Raw genomic sequence first — 14,158 nt, forward strand, 5'->3', positions numbered from 1 at the left:
AAGCCTGTGTCTGCCTGCCTGGACACTGACATGTGTTGCTGATTTAAATGCAACAACATGCTCTGACTTTAAGACATTGTAAATAAAGAACTGAATCTGACCTTAATTTGTAATTTCTTTCTCTTTTGCTTTTGCTATAATACATTTTTGTTTATTCTTAAATGACTACTATATAAGCAGGCCAAAAACATTTTCTAAACATTTTGATAGAAAGCTGGCCTTCCAAAAATTATTTCAAAGAGTTGCTTTGTTTAAAAAAACATCTGGTTTTCTTCTCCTTTAACAGCTGAGCTTTTTGGAAGGGACCCAACCAAAAGTTTGGAAGGGGTCAAGAACAAAAAACACAGAAAATATACAGACATTTAAAAATTACGATATCATTGGAAAGTGTATTAATTTCCATTATTAAAAAGTGTAAATTTTCATATTCTGTTCTATTTTTCTTTTCATAAATTGGGGTTCCAACAAAAACAAGATTTCAGAAAATTAGAATAATCAGGAGATTATTTTTTCAAAAAGATAAAGACAGAGTCAATCAAAAAGTATTCTCAAAATGATACTTCCATCTTCAATACTCCAGTCTGGACAGGGACCAGGTCCTGCTGAAGACCTACATCTCCATCCAGATCATGAGCAGAAGGAATCATCAAGTCCTCTAGAAACATTCTGCTAGACTGTTGCAGTGATTTTGGATTGAAGAAAGCAGAGTTTGCCAACACCAGCGCTGGACATTGCAGCCCAAATCGTGACCGACGGTGGAGATTTTACACTGGACCTCAAGCAGCTTTGGGTCCAACTCCTCAGTCTTCCTCCAAACCCTTGGACCTTGATTCCCTAATGAAAGACACACTTTCTTTTAATCAGAAAAAAGGACCACTGGCCGACAATCCAATCCTTTTTCCCATTGGTCGAGACGTTTTCTCAGTTGGCCCAGCCTCAGAGGTGACCTGACATGCGGAACCCAACAGTTGTGGCCCATCTCCCAAATGCACCTGAATGTGGTAGTTTTTTAAGCTTTTCCTCCACCTCATTCCACTCTTCCTGGATGTCTGCAGGTTATTGAATCTTATCCTTTTGATAATAATCCGCTGAGCCCCACAGTCATCTCTTTGCTGCTGCATGTTCTCCTGCTACATTTGCCCTCCTTCAGAGTTTCCGTTGATCTGCTTTTGTGACTGACCCATAACTATGGAGGGGATGAATGATGGTCCTCTGGTGAGTGGTCAAGTCTTCTCCATATTGAACCAAACTGAACCAATTCAATGACATCTATGGAAACTGTGCAGGTGATTTGAGTTTAGTTGATGATTAGTTGGTGAAACTAAGTTTAAAACATTCATGTCCTGAAAGATTTGGGCAGATTTCTCCACAATGTTCTAATTTTTCAAACTCTGTTTTGTGGATTTTAAGAGCTGGAACCCCAACTGATGTAAAAATAATACTTAAAATTAATTAACAGTGGGGCCTGAATCTATAGCCTAAAGTTTATTTTTTAATGGAATTATAGAAATGAATACACTTTTTCATGATAGTCTTATTTTTTTGAAAGGGTCTTTGAACCAGGGAGTCAAAAACTTCACCATCAAAAGAATGATTCACTTATTCAATTAAATTAAATAAATTCAATCTATCTATCTTCCAAACTGCCTTAAGCCCTTTTGGGGGTCACAGGGTTGATGTAGCCTATCTAAGCTACTGCTGGTCAAAGGTTGCACACATCTTGGTTGCAAGTCTGTCACAAGGGCAATAAATTCCATGTAAATCAAAATCTTTAGTCCAAATCATTCCAATAAAGCCAAATTCCCTTGTTTGTATTTTCAACAAGAGCCCATAAGTAAACTGTTCAAATAATAAAACAGGTAGCTACAACAAGAGACAAATACTTGCAAAACTATTTTTTCCTAAAGAACAGAAGAGGTTGATAAGATTTAAAGTCACAGGAGAAAGGGAGCAGTAAAAACTCGAGGCAAAGTGAAACTCTTATCACGGAAAGAGAACGGCTAAATGATCTCAGATGCATTTCACAGCATCTGCTGTAAACAACATAATAGAGAGTTCATACCAATGACCATTAAAGAGGCTTAAATGAAACAAACTGAAGACCAACAAAGCAGCCTGTAACCCTTGTGCTATCCTAGGCACTTTAACGTTGGGAGATGGGTCATACAGACCCACTAGACAGTGCTCTGAACCTTTTTTCTTCAATGATTTGTGATCCTCACTGGTGTCCATAGATTACATGAAATCTTTCCACCTTTATCCACCTTTATCATGGTAGGGAGAACACGTCATGAGCTAAACAAAAAATGATATTAACTCAGTTGTTGTGTAGATGGCATGTTCCTGCTTCAAGTCTTTGATAAAGCCTGAGAACTTTCATTTTCTATGTTGCTAAAATACTCAAATTTGGTAAAATGATCACTATGTTTGCGGATTTTCTGCTGTGAATTGATCATCCTGCAAAAAACTAAAGAGAGATAATTTAAAAGTCATACTTTTACAACCATGTAAGACATGGGCACTGCACCATTGTTTTAGAAATAAAAAAACAAACAAAAATTTTTAAGAATGAAAGTATAAATACCTGTTAATATCAAAGTGTTTGACAATACATGTATTTTAATGTTGCTGAAGTGTCTGCATTTTCAGTCCAAAGATTTCAATGGCACACTTCAACCTCCAGGTGGCAGTAACTTAAAACCTACCAGGCTTTTGTTTCCACATTTTGAGGATTCAAGGATGTGCTGTTCACAATCACAACATGAAGTTTAACCTTACTGTTGTTGCAAACTCTGGGATTTTGACACTTGTTTATCATTCAAAAGCTCAGAATAGTGTTTATGCTGGGCTTTAAAAATGTGGCCTTTTGAACAGCCTGGAATGAGATGCGCATGTGGAATCTCCATCATAATGTCTAAACAATGTTTGACTTTGAAGCCCTTTCTTTTAATCAGTCATTAATAGTGATATTTTTAATTGTTATTGAACTAAAATTACAGCAGTGAAACCTGAAACACTTTTTATGGAGAAATGGGAATGGTATTTAGTTAGGATGCATGACAGTGCCTTCTCTTCAGGGGTCATTTTTGGGCATGGCAAGCACAGCAGTGTGATAACAAAAAAATTCTCATTGGTCAAGGACCCCAAAATGTTGCAAAGTAATTGGATAATCTGTCTGGATGTGTGTTGAGCAACACGGGGGGGGAGGGTTGCTGTAAAATGTGGACAACCCTGATGGGTATGTGTGACGGAGAAAAGGAGTTGTACAAACAGAACAAACGTGCATTGGAACAGATACATTGGTTCTAGGAACATCGTGTGACATGGATGCATATTTGTGATTTTTTATTTTTTTTTTACGTTTGAGATTTCCTCCTAAAAACTGCTGTCCAAAGGAAAAAAAAATAGGAAAAAGATAAAGGAATAATGAAGGACTTGGTGCCCTCTGCCAAGATTGGTGTCTCTGAGCTGAAAGGACAGGTTGGGACCCAACCAAGAGTCTGGATCAAGAATGAAGCAGCCCGAGTGGGACTTGCTGAAACCCTCAGCACCTATGTCATGATGGTAAGAAATCCAACTGCTGTCTAATACTGTATACTAATGCCATAGAACTTCATCTCAAATGGCTAAAACTGAAAACAAAACAAAAAACAGTCACCTCAGCTTTTTTCAACTTAACTACTGTGAGCAGCTTATCTGCAAAGACCACATTTGATTAATTATTAATGCTATGCTCTTTACCCCATGTACCCATCTTTACTGCACTCTGAAATGCATACAAACAGGAGCTTATCATGGTCACACGTCATCAGTGGGGATTGGTGGGTGGCAGTGCTGTAAGAAGATGAATAAAATGATATTTTCTTTGAAATTGTTTCATAAGAAACAAATAGTGGAAAATATATGGAGCCATAAGGAGCCAGATTAATTTAAATTGAGTTAGAGCAACAGTTTTTCACGAAATTTAAAAGTCATTATTAATAGTTTTGTTGTTGCTTTTTTATTCAACCAGTTAATTTCATAGATGCTTTCAAGCATAAAGTTGCCAAAAATATATAATCCAGCTCATTTACAGTCATATAAACAAGAAAAATGAGGAATGTCAGCAATCCTAATCAATATGAAAGTATTCCCAGCAACAGTGTTTTTAACATAATGTGTTAAATTCAATCTGGCGTGTCAGACTAAAAGCTGATGACCTTTGTATATTTCACGTTTGCATAAAATGACATTTGTGAATCGGAGCGTGTGCATTTGTAAAACCGGTTGTGTGCATTTCTGATTATTGAGACTGAATTAACTCCATATTTGTAGAGGGAAACACACACTTCCTGTTTCCTGATGGACTGCTGCAAATATTTTAGTCAGCTTCTTTTACTGATCATTTTGTTTTAGTTCTGCTTAATAAAAGACAAAACTTTGTACAATTCCACCACCAGAATTCTTGAAAAGGTTGGGCAAGTTTTACATTTGAAATGAAAGAAACGATCCAATGAACTCAGAGTTTATTCACAACAAAACACACGTTACACAACAGTGCAACAACTTGTGCAAAAAATCACCATGTTTATCGTTTGATTCTTGTAACAGGTCTGAATATTTGGGGCATCCAAGGGTTGAGCTCCATCTGTCCTTTTCTAAACAGCTGAAAGATGTCTGGCTTTTGAGATGGAAAACTAGTTTCTGGAATGTTTGTGTTTAGTCCCATTTTTGAATGATATACATCTGCTAAAGAGTCTATGCTTGTCTTTATTATAGTAAACTCCAACTGTTCTCTTATGATGAAAGATCAGGAGTCTCATTTAAAAAACTATGCATCAGCATATGTCGCACACTGAAATCCAAAAACATGCTGAGAGAAAATTATAAAGTAAAAAAAGTGAATCCATGCTTTCACACCACTTTACAGTTGCCAAACTGCAGTTTGCTGTGCATAAAGGCTCCTGTGTTCTCCTCCCCCTCTCCACCCTCATTTATCCATAGGTTCATTTTTAGTGAAATGCTGACATCCATAAGCACTTTAGTTCAGCCAATCAGGAAACAGATAATGAAGATGTGAGCAGAGAAAGAAAGAAATGCCATGTTAGTCCAAAGCAATGTTTAAGAGTATTCCTTTAGCACATGCAAAGTGCACATACTGCATCCAGTCTTGGCTCTAATACTATCAGAGATGCTTTTGAATTAAATGCTGATAAAACATTTTTTGGCCTTGTTCCTTCCAGGGCTACTCTGTTTCCTCTGATACTGGTGTGCACAGTAGATGTTGAGCTTTTTTCACACTACTATTTTGATGTAAATGAACTTAGATGTTTAATGTTCTTCTAACTAAATCTACCGGTATTCAGATTTCTTCTTCTGTACCAACCATTTTGACACCTGCAACCTAAGTTGAAATTGGCCCATGTAGTGGATAAAAATGTAAATGGAATTAAACGTTTTTGGGTTATCTGTTTTGAGTTTCATGTGGTTTTGTTCTATTTTAGTTTTCTTTCTGTTTAGGCTGAATAAAAAACATCCAACCTTTCTGTAATTTAGTTTGATATAAAAAAGCATTTTTTTTAAATTATAAGATTTTAAATTATATTATAATCATATTTCAGATTATCAAACTTTAATAACGTTTTACGTAAAGACCCACTCCCATGAAAATCGTGTTTTTGTGTTAACACGTTCTTGTGGTATTTTTCTCATGATGGAGGACATGTACAGAAAAAAAAACAAGCTGAAAATTGTGTCTCTAGGAGCAGACAAAAAATGCTGCTTGAAAAAGCCTGTATTGGTGGCGTAGGTACTACTGTTGGTGGGCAAGAAGCTCCATTTCGATGCATCCAATGCAGACAACTAGATCCATGTTCCTTTTGTGTTCAGGCATTTGGTCTGGGTTCGGTGGCTCAGGTAGTGACGGGACAGGGAGCTTTCGGACAGTACATCAGCATCAACATTGCATTTGGGCTTGCCGTTGCTATGGGTACTTATGTTGGAGGAAAGGTCTCAGGTATGAGTGCCGACCCTCTCAAGTGTGTAGACCTGACCTGCAGTTCACCTGCAGCTGACAGAGTTCTCATTTCATTTCCAGGAGCTCACATGAATGGAGCTGTGTCATTTACAATGTGTGTATTTGGGCGTCTGACATGGAAAATGCTGCCGCTGTATATTTGTGCTCAGTTACTCGGCTCTTTCCTTGCATCCGGAACAATATATGCGATCTACTACGGTAAGGACTTCCCAACATATCCACACACAATCGGCAGGGTCTCTTAAACACCAACGTTAAAAAAGGAATCTAAAATGAATAATTACATGCTTTTATGTTTTCGCAGAGGCCATTCATAACTATTGTGGAGGAAATCTGACCGTTACTGGTCCAAAGCCCACAGCTGGAATCTTTGCCACTTATCCTGCACCATATCTGTCACTGGTGGCTGGATTTGTTGACCAGGTAGAAACTGAATTGATTTGTTAGGACTGCAACATGCCAGACGTAACATATTCTGCACTTAAAAATGTATTAAAAGAAACTCCATGTACACACATCCTTATGTCTTTTATTTAAAATAAAAGGAAAATAATAGATGGTGTCCAAATCAACCCAACATCTTGTCTAAATTGAGATCTTCAGTTGTGAAAAAAACAGAGGTTTGCTTTGGTTCATTCTTGAACTCATAAGTATATTTTTGATGGACATTTAAAGCTAAAATGGCCACAAAAGTCATTAAAAAGTCATTGGGGATAAAAGCTGCAACATACTCCACTGCTGATTGGAGTTGAAATTATTTGTCCAATAACAGTTTTTGCCATAGCTTAACTTGACACTGTTTTTTTAACCTTTTAGATTCTGATTATTGTGTTTCTTTCCAAATAATTCAAATTCTTACACAGAAGGATAATTTTGCTGGTAAATTACATTTGATCAAGTATCAACAGAAAAGATATTTCAGCAGAATTTGTTTAAAGAGATCAAATAAACAAGTTTGGAGAGACAATATTGATCATTTGGATATTTAGGTTCAGTATAGGCAATATGAGGTAAAAAAAACTTTTACTCTGAGAAAACTGGAGTCATCCATCATGGCTGTATTGTGATAACAATATAATATTTGAAAAAGAATAGGCATAAAATATAAGGTATAAGAGCTAAATATATAGGAACCTAAATCCAGATTGTCCACAATTATGCAGTATTTTTATTTTGTTGACTTACACAGATGGGGCCAATCATTTATTATTCTTTTGTGCATTTTAATGCCTTCTATTGATTTTGTTCCTAGAGCATTTAAATGTTTTTTAAACTGTTTATTCTAAAAGCAGCTAATGGAGTGTAGTACCGTACCTAAAGATGCATGAATGTTGGCCAATTTCATCCAATATAGCAACAGTTTCAAAAGATAGTTGGGACAAGTTTTTGTACTTTTTGTAATAGTCCAAACAGAAACACCGATTTAGTTATGAAATTGTTAATAACTAAAGAATTTAAAATTGCTATAAAAAACAGAGTTGTATTAATTAGATCAAACAAAAGAAGCCAAGAGAGCTATAAGTTTCTCTTATTTGAAGGGTAAAATGTGCTGTTTATTGGATTCCAGGTGTTTGGAACAGCGATGCTGTTGCTGTGCGTGATGGCTCTGTCTGACCAGAAGAACAAACCCCCTCCTGCTGGCTCTGAGCCTGTCATCGTGGGTCTCCTGGTGATGCTTATCGGCATGTCTCTGGGCAGCAATAGCGGCTATGCCATCAACCCCACCAGAGACATTGCACCCAGGTTCTTCACTGCCATAGCAGGCTGGGGGTTTGAAGTGTTCAGGTAAAGAAGGTTTTTTTATGGAAGGCACTGCGATGGGATTTATCCTGCACATTTCATCAATGAGACGGCCCACAGTTCTTGGATCAGAGTACAGTAAAACTAAAAAAAACACAAAATACTAATAAACACTGAAATACAATTCAGTACATGGAGGATCCTTAAAAAAAACGTTTTTAGTACAAGGGTCTGACTTGCAGCTTTCTGGGAACTTAATCCAGATGTTTCCATCATATAAATGTACTGTATCTTTGTTGTCTTTATTTTCTATTCTGGACCTGTCCCAGATTATTTCAGAAGTCTGGTGGTTTGAAGCTTAATTTTAGATTAATTTACTTTTTCCACGTAGTGATTTCTAAATCAACAATAATTTTTTAGAATGTTTTCTATTTAAATGTTCCTGTGCAGAGGCAGAGCTATGGAGGGCAAGAGAAGGCATTTGTCTCCAAAACATCTTGAACACACAGGATCTCCACATTTCTTTCATCGTGTTGGCCAACTCTCTAGTGTTACCTGTCAATGTGTCTACACCCAAAGTTTCTACTCTAAGTCAAACAGTCCCGTCTTTCTGTGGCTACAAACACGCCCCTCTCTTCTAATGGTTTGTTCTTTGACCAACAGTAGCTTAATTACCACTGGCACCCTCAACGGCACCGATGTCGGTTGTTGGCAAGAACCAGTTGGGTGTTAAAGTTGTTTGTGATTTACTTAAGTGATTTGGGTTTGGTGTTAAATATTTTCACCTTCCTGTCACAAACCTCTGCATCTGTCTGGATGTGGGACTGGCACATGAAAACATTGGATGGCGCCCCCTTGTGGCGTCATTGAAGACTGATGTGCTTTCTTGCAGTTGTGAAAACTTTAGAAGCACAATTTTGTTCTAGCTATAGCACACAAAATCTTTGGGGCAGATTTGTAACGACTGGATTGTATGGAGTCTCTTATTTTTCTACTGCACTTTCTGTTTTATTTTTCTAACTGCTTGGTATTTGCTGTTTTTAATCTGTGTAGGGCTGGAAACTGCTGGTGGTGGGTGCCTCTAGTTGCTCCCCTCATCGGAGGCGTCCTGGGAGCAGGGGTGTACAAGGCCTTTGTAGAACTGCACCACCCACACCCCTCTGAACAGAACAGGGTGCTAGGGGAAGATGTGCACATTCCTTTGGTGAAAAGAGTGTAAAAGCTGTTCAAAAGCTTATCAAACCTATGAAAACAAATACGTGCAGCTGTTAAGCTAAAACGACGATTACTGTGAACACTTGCTACCTTCTCCTATTAAAAAGGTTAATGGTTTTCATTAGTCTAAAATCAAAACTAGAATTTCACAAGGATATGAACAGTGCTTTCGTGCATGGACACTTTTAGGAGAGTCCTGAAACAATAAAACAAAAGCAGCTGGTGATGCCTCCTGACAGCTTGAAAGGGCAGAGGCAGTAATTTGGGGGCCCAAGGCAAGCAGATGCATGGGGCCCTTTCATCTATTGATCTCAACATATTGCACTAATCAATGTAAAAATGTTGGAACTTTTGAATAAAAACATAAAAAATAAACTCTTTACCAAACAAATGTTACATCTATATTTCAGTATTTACATTACATTTTTTGTGTCACTTCTTGTCTGGGTTTTCCAGCAGCACCTTTAGTAGAGGCTTATTGAAAACTTCTTTTATTTTTAATTGGACAATAAACTCCCCTAAGGTTTTTTAAGGGAAAAAACTAAACTAAACGTTTAACCCAAATACTGCACATACTGCAAACCATACCATAGTTTGTTTGCATTTTTATAACTATAATTAATTTCCAAGAAACGTAATTACAATTACTGCAATCTTTTTTCAATATCTTTTAATTTGCCGTGTTTTCACTGAGAAATCATTACTATGCATAATCATAACCATCTGCGACCACTAAATGTTGACAACTATGGTAAATGTGAAACTAAAATAAATGGTGTTTTTTTAACTTTCCCTTAGGAATCACAGCGGGCAGCAGTGGGTGCAGTTGAAAATTATTAAAATTAATAATATGGATTTTTCTTTTGTTCTCACTGATTCATGCCAGACAGCTTTAAGAACAAAACAAATTTGCAACAAATAATGTTTTTTTTTTAACCACAATGTTTTCACCATCTAAAAAAACATAGAAAAGAAGAAAAAACAAGGTATGGCATGTGTGTGCACATTTTTCATTATAAATAAAGGTACATTGTGTGTAATGCCTGTGTTCCTATTTCAAATGTAATTTGGGCCAAAAAATAATCACAAAAAACATTTGTTTTTGTGTAAAAAGATCTATGTGGCATGTTTAAATTCCTCTGAGACAAAAGTGGGGAGAATATACTTTATTTACAATAAGTATGAGCTTTAAACAAATACAAAGGTGAATGCTGGTGGAAAAGTACATTTTAGTGGTATTTTATGTCATTAAACAGCAACTATATGACAGTTAGTTTTATAAAACAGGGAAATAAAGTAAGAAGGAGCTGAAGAAATAAAAGACAGGTTTTTTAAACAATGTTCTTCTTCAGTATAGAAGACAACAATGAACCTGATTTAAGTCAGTAAAATTTTACATCACGATTCTGTTTCTGGTAAACAACATTCTCTTTTATTGCACTACAGAGAATAATATTTCTTGAAGTGTCTCTGTTGGGTTAGAGCTGGTTCACCTCTTTGCTCCACTGGGTTTTCCTGCGTTTCCTTGGACCTTGGCAGAGCTGCACTGTGCCGACTGCTTCTTCTTGGGGGTTGGCGTCTTTGCTTTGCCTTTAAAGGCCAAGGTGGGATCCAGCTTGTTTCGAAAGTAATCTCCTGTTGAATCTGCCGAGCTGTTGTCACAGTTGAACGTTAGGGGCTGGTAGAGAGATGCCCACTGCTGCAAAAGCGGAACCAGGATCATAAAAGTGTAGTAAAGACAATTTACATTTCAAAATCTATGGAAATAAAATGACCGTGCACACTGGTAAAAAGTAGACCAGTGTTTGTCTACACAAAAATATGTTTACAGTAATTATACTTTAAAATCCAATGATGTATCAGCTGTCAGTAAAATGCTAAGCAGAACGACAAAAATGAGAAAACAGTGATAAATAATGTAATCTTGATACCAGTGGTTCTCAAACAGAAATAAGTATACCCCAGGAGGTTCCTAATCTCATCCCAGACTAAAAAACGTAACACTAAATAATTAGAGGAAATGTTATTTGAAAGAAAATATCATTTCAAACACATTTTCCTAAACTAGGTTTATAATATAATTTTTATTGTAGTTTACAATTTTTTGTGTGTCTTTTTTTAATCAAAGACTCTAGAGTCTCCTTCATTACATTTCATAAACAGGACACTCCCTATTGTTCAATAAAAACATTTCTTCAAAAATATGCACAAAAAGCTCTTTTTCCCAGTAACAATTTCTTGCACAATCATTTTTTTTTATTCAGTGCTTTATTTCTTTCTATCCAGTAAAATATAATACAGTTTAATTGAATGTTTTCTTGTTGTTTGTAATTCTGGTCAAACCTATTATTAATTGAAATCCTGTGAAGCTCTATACCAGGGTTCTGGAACCTGAGGCTCCGGAGACACATGCTGCTCCTTTATTCCTCCTTTGTGCCTCTTTGCCTTTGAAGAAAAATGCTAACAATTTGATAAATAATGAGCTTGTAGTTTTGGTTAATTTTTTTTAGTTGATTAAGATTTGTGAAGTTGGTGTTAAGATTTTGAACAAATTAGATAACTGAGCAAAATGATGTTGTGGTTGTTTATTATTAGAATAGGTTTAAAGAAAATCATTTTATCTTTTGCTGCACAACAGTGTCTAGGTAAATCTAATCTAAGAGGTTAAAGTATTTCATTGCATTCACATGTATAGATTTTTTCATGTTAATATTTGATAGTTAAAGAAAGCACATGAAAGTCATAATAGTAGAAAATGTCAAGTTGGACTTTCTAACATTCAAGCAGATCTGCTGCAGCGGGAAGATCCCATTTGAAACAGGATGCATTTATTTTTTAGTTTTATTTTGTATAAGTTTGCTTCTTCCCACTTCTTTTCAAGCAATAAATCAAACTTTACTTTTTAGTTAATGATCAATGTATTTAATTAAGCAAATGGGATTTAAGTGACTTTTTGTTTTGTTTTATTTTCTGTCTTTTTAATCTATGCTTTTCAACATTTCTGTAATGAGTTTGATAAATAAGTGTAAATTCTTTATTGCTTTGACTCCACTGCTTGAAATAAATCAATAAATCAAATCAACTCAAATCAATTAAGGCCTGCTTTTAAAAGTATAAGAAATTTGAATTCTTATATATAGAAAATACAACACTGTTATAATTCAATTATGCAAATTTTTCAGAGCAACACTTTATAAACAAATGGCATAATGGCCATATTATGCCATTGCAATATTTTGAAGTTGGACTTTGCTGCTTTCATGGGTTTTGGTCAGTAAGAAACTGGACCAAACGGCTCTTTTAGCTTTAAAGATTGCAGACCCCTGGACATTTGCATAACTTCATCATTAAAAAAGTACATAATTGTTAAACAGCTTGAAAACCACTGTTTTATACCTTAAATCATTTCAGAATTAACACAACAGTAACAGGTTTTCTAAAAACTGCAATTTTTTTCAGTACCTTTGCTTGAGGGCTTGGGCCATAAGGGGTGAAGGCATAATGCCACTCTGGTAGACCCAGGTGTGTTATCATCAGTCGGTAGTAGGCTGTAAAGGTTGGAGTCAGAAAATGCCAGTACAGAGAGCGGTCCAGGAACCAGATCTCACTCTGCTGGGCTACGACACCTGAAGGCAAAGACACGCTCATTATTTTAATACAAACACAAACTTTTTTTATTCATTCAATTGTTTTAGTAATGATCCATTTTTTTTCTTAGAAGACACAACACCTTGAGTGCAATTTTTGTAAACAAGGCACACTTTTCCATTCCCGCCACAAGAATCCAGCTCAAAGATGCGGCTCCGGGCATCAAAATGAGGTGCAGTGGGAGCGTGATCGAGTCCTGACAGAAACATTTATTGATTAGAACACTTTCTGAATGGGTGATACACACATATATGCATGTCTAAAGACCCACTCCAACGTAAATGGTGTTTTTAACATATACTTGTGGCATTTTTCTCACGATGGAGGACAAATATAAAGAAAATTAAGCATCCCCGAGTGATTCTTTGTTCAAATCATTGGGAAACGAGCAGACGAAAAACAAATGCTGTCAGAAAAAGCTTGTAAGTGTGACATTCAAGTTCCTATGGCATTCTCATGCATCCTCTTGTAGGATAGATCCATGTGCCGCTTTATTTCCCTCATCTGAGCTGGTGTCTGGCTTAAAATTGCACGGCTGGATAGCTACAATACTGGTTACCTTTTTTATTGCACCAGTGTTAATAGGTTGGGGATGTGAGGGAGAGGACATATGAATGATTGGAAAGGGGGGTTTACTCCATGTCAACAGTCTCACCCACTTAATGAACTTCTGCTACTCTAGATCAAAAGATGACCGGAGTGGGACTTTAAATGAAATGGGATTGGTTCATGCAGTTAACGTCTGAAGAACCGAATCATGGGTTAATGGAACCTCTTTCTGTGCTGCCGTCCTCCCAGTCCAGGTCAGCCAGTGAGGGTGCATTGGGAAGAGAGAAGACCGATACCGGCTGCAGCAGTGAACAAAGCCTGGTCACACTGTTGATCACCATGCACCCCAAGGGAACACACTCATCTGGAGGAAAGACAAAGTAAATAGTATTTAAACGGATGATGTGCTACATGCAAACATGCTTCATACGTACTGTCAAGTTTAACACTCCATGTTAATGTGAATCCATCGGTTGTTAAGTAAAAGTCCCGCAGGTCCTCTGGTAAAATACAGCTGTTCTTCTGCAGAATGAAATAAAACAATCCTAAATTGAATCATGTAAACATTATTTCACATGGCTTCAAGTTCAGTGTTTAGCAACCTGCTCCCATGACAGCAGACTCCTCTTGTCAGCAGGATCCCTCTCTGCAAAGCGCACATCCACCACACCTGGCATGCTCTCTGCACCATTAAAAACATATTTATGTCATCATCTCTTACAAGCTAGCCACTTCCAGTCTAAGTTTTAATGCAAAGATCTCCTCATACAAACCGAGAATTCGAGTAATGCCGAGCGTTAGCCTCTCAACAACACCTTTGTATGCTACGTTTTCTTTTGTCTCTTCCATTTCGGCCGGAGAGGTAATTAAAAAAATAATAATAAAATGATTTGAGCATCCGGGAAAAAGGCACACCGCAATCCTCTTAGATATGTCTATGCATAGATGATAATAGCTCAGCTGATAAGTACGGAAAGCGATAAGGACAGA

General features: G+C 36.7%; 2 protein-coding genes across 4 annotated transcripts; one reads left to right on the plus strand and one right to left on the minus strand.

Annotated features, from left to right (window-relative positions):
* Positions 1 to 926: 926 nt before the first annotated feature.
* Positions 927 to 9,362, plus strand: aqp7 (aquaporin 7). Of its 3 annotated transcripts, XM_078947438.1 has the most exons (8): positions 1,037 to 1,055; positions 1,151 to 1,215; positions 3,368 to 3,564; positions 5,869 to 5,995; positions 6,077 to 6,214; positions 6,321 to 6,439; positions 7,584 to 7,801; positions 8,810 to 9,362. In XM_078947438.1, exons 3-8 carry the CDS (start codon positions 3,427 to 3,429, stop codon positions 8,973 to 8,975), a joined length of 906 nt encoding a protein of 301 aa, XP_078803564.1. In that variant the 5' UTR covers positions 1,037 to 1,055; positions 1,151 to 1,215; positions 3,368 to 3,426; the 3' UTR covers positions 8,976 to 9,362. The 3 variants fall into 3 exon arrangements, with proteins under 3 accessions (XP_078803563.1, XP_078803564.1, XP_020558956.1); XM_078947437.1 differs by having other exon boundaries at positions 927 to 1,215; XM_020703297.2 differs by lacking the exons at positions 1,037 to 1,055; positions 1,151 to 1,215 and having other exon boundaries at positions 3,245 to 3,564.
* A 760-nt stretch (positions 9,363 to 10,122) lies between these two features.
* On the minus strand, positions 10,123 to 14,155 carry tpgs2 (tubulin polyglutamylase complex subunit 2). The gene is made up of 7 exons (XM_004068877.5): positions 13,942 to 14,155; positions 13,771 to 13,850; positions 13,603 to 13,690; positions 13,392 to 13,532; positions 12,702 to 12,815; positions 12,434 to 12,597; positions 10,123 to 10,670 (listed from the first exon to the last, which is right to left on the minus strand). The coding sequence occupies exons 1-7, from the start codon at positions 14,015 to 14,017 to the stop codon at positions 10,461 to 10,463; spliced, it is 873 nt and encodes a 290-aa protein (XP_004068925.1). The 5' UTR covers positions 14,018 to 14,155; the 3' UTR covers positions 10,123 to 10,460.
* Between the last annotated feature and the right edge of the window lie 3 nt (positions 14,156 to 14,158).

This window comes from Oryzias latipes, chromosome 5 (assembly GCF_053564925.1).
Source record: "Oryzias latipes strain Hd-rR chromosome 5, Olatipes_Hd-rR_3.1".
Classification (NCBI taxonomy): domain Eukaryota; kingdom Metazoa; phylum Chordata; class Actinopteri; order Beloniformes; family Adrianichthyidae; genus Oryzias; species Oryzias latipes.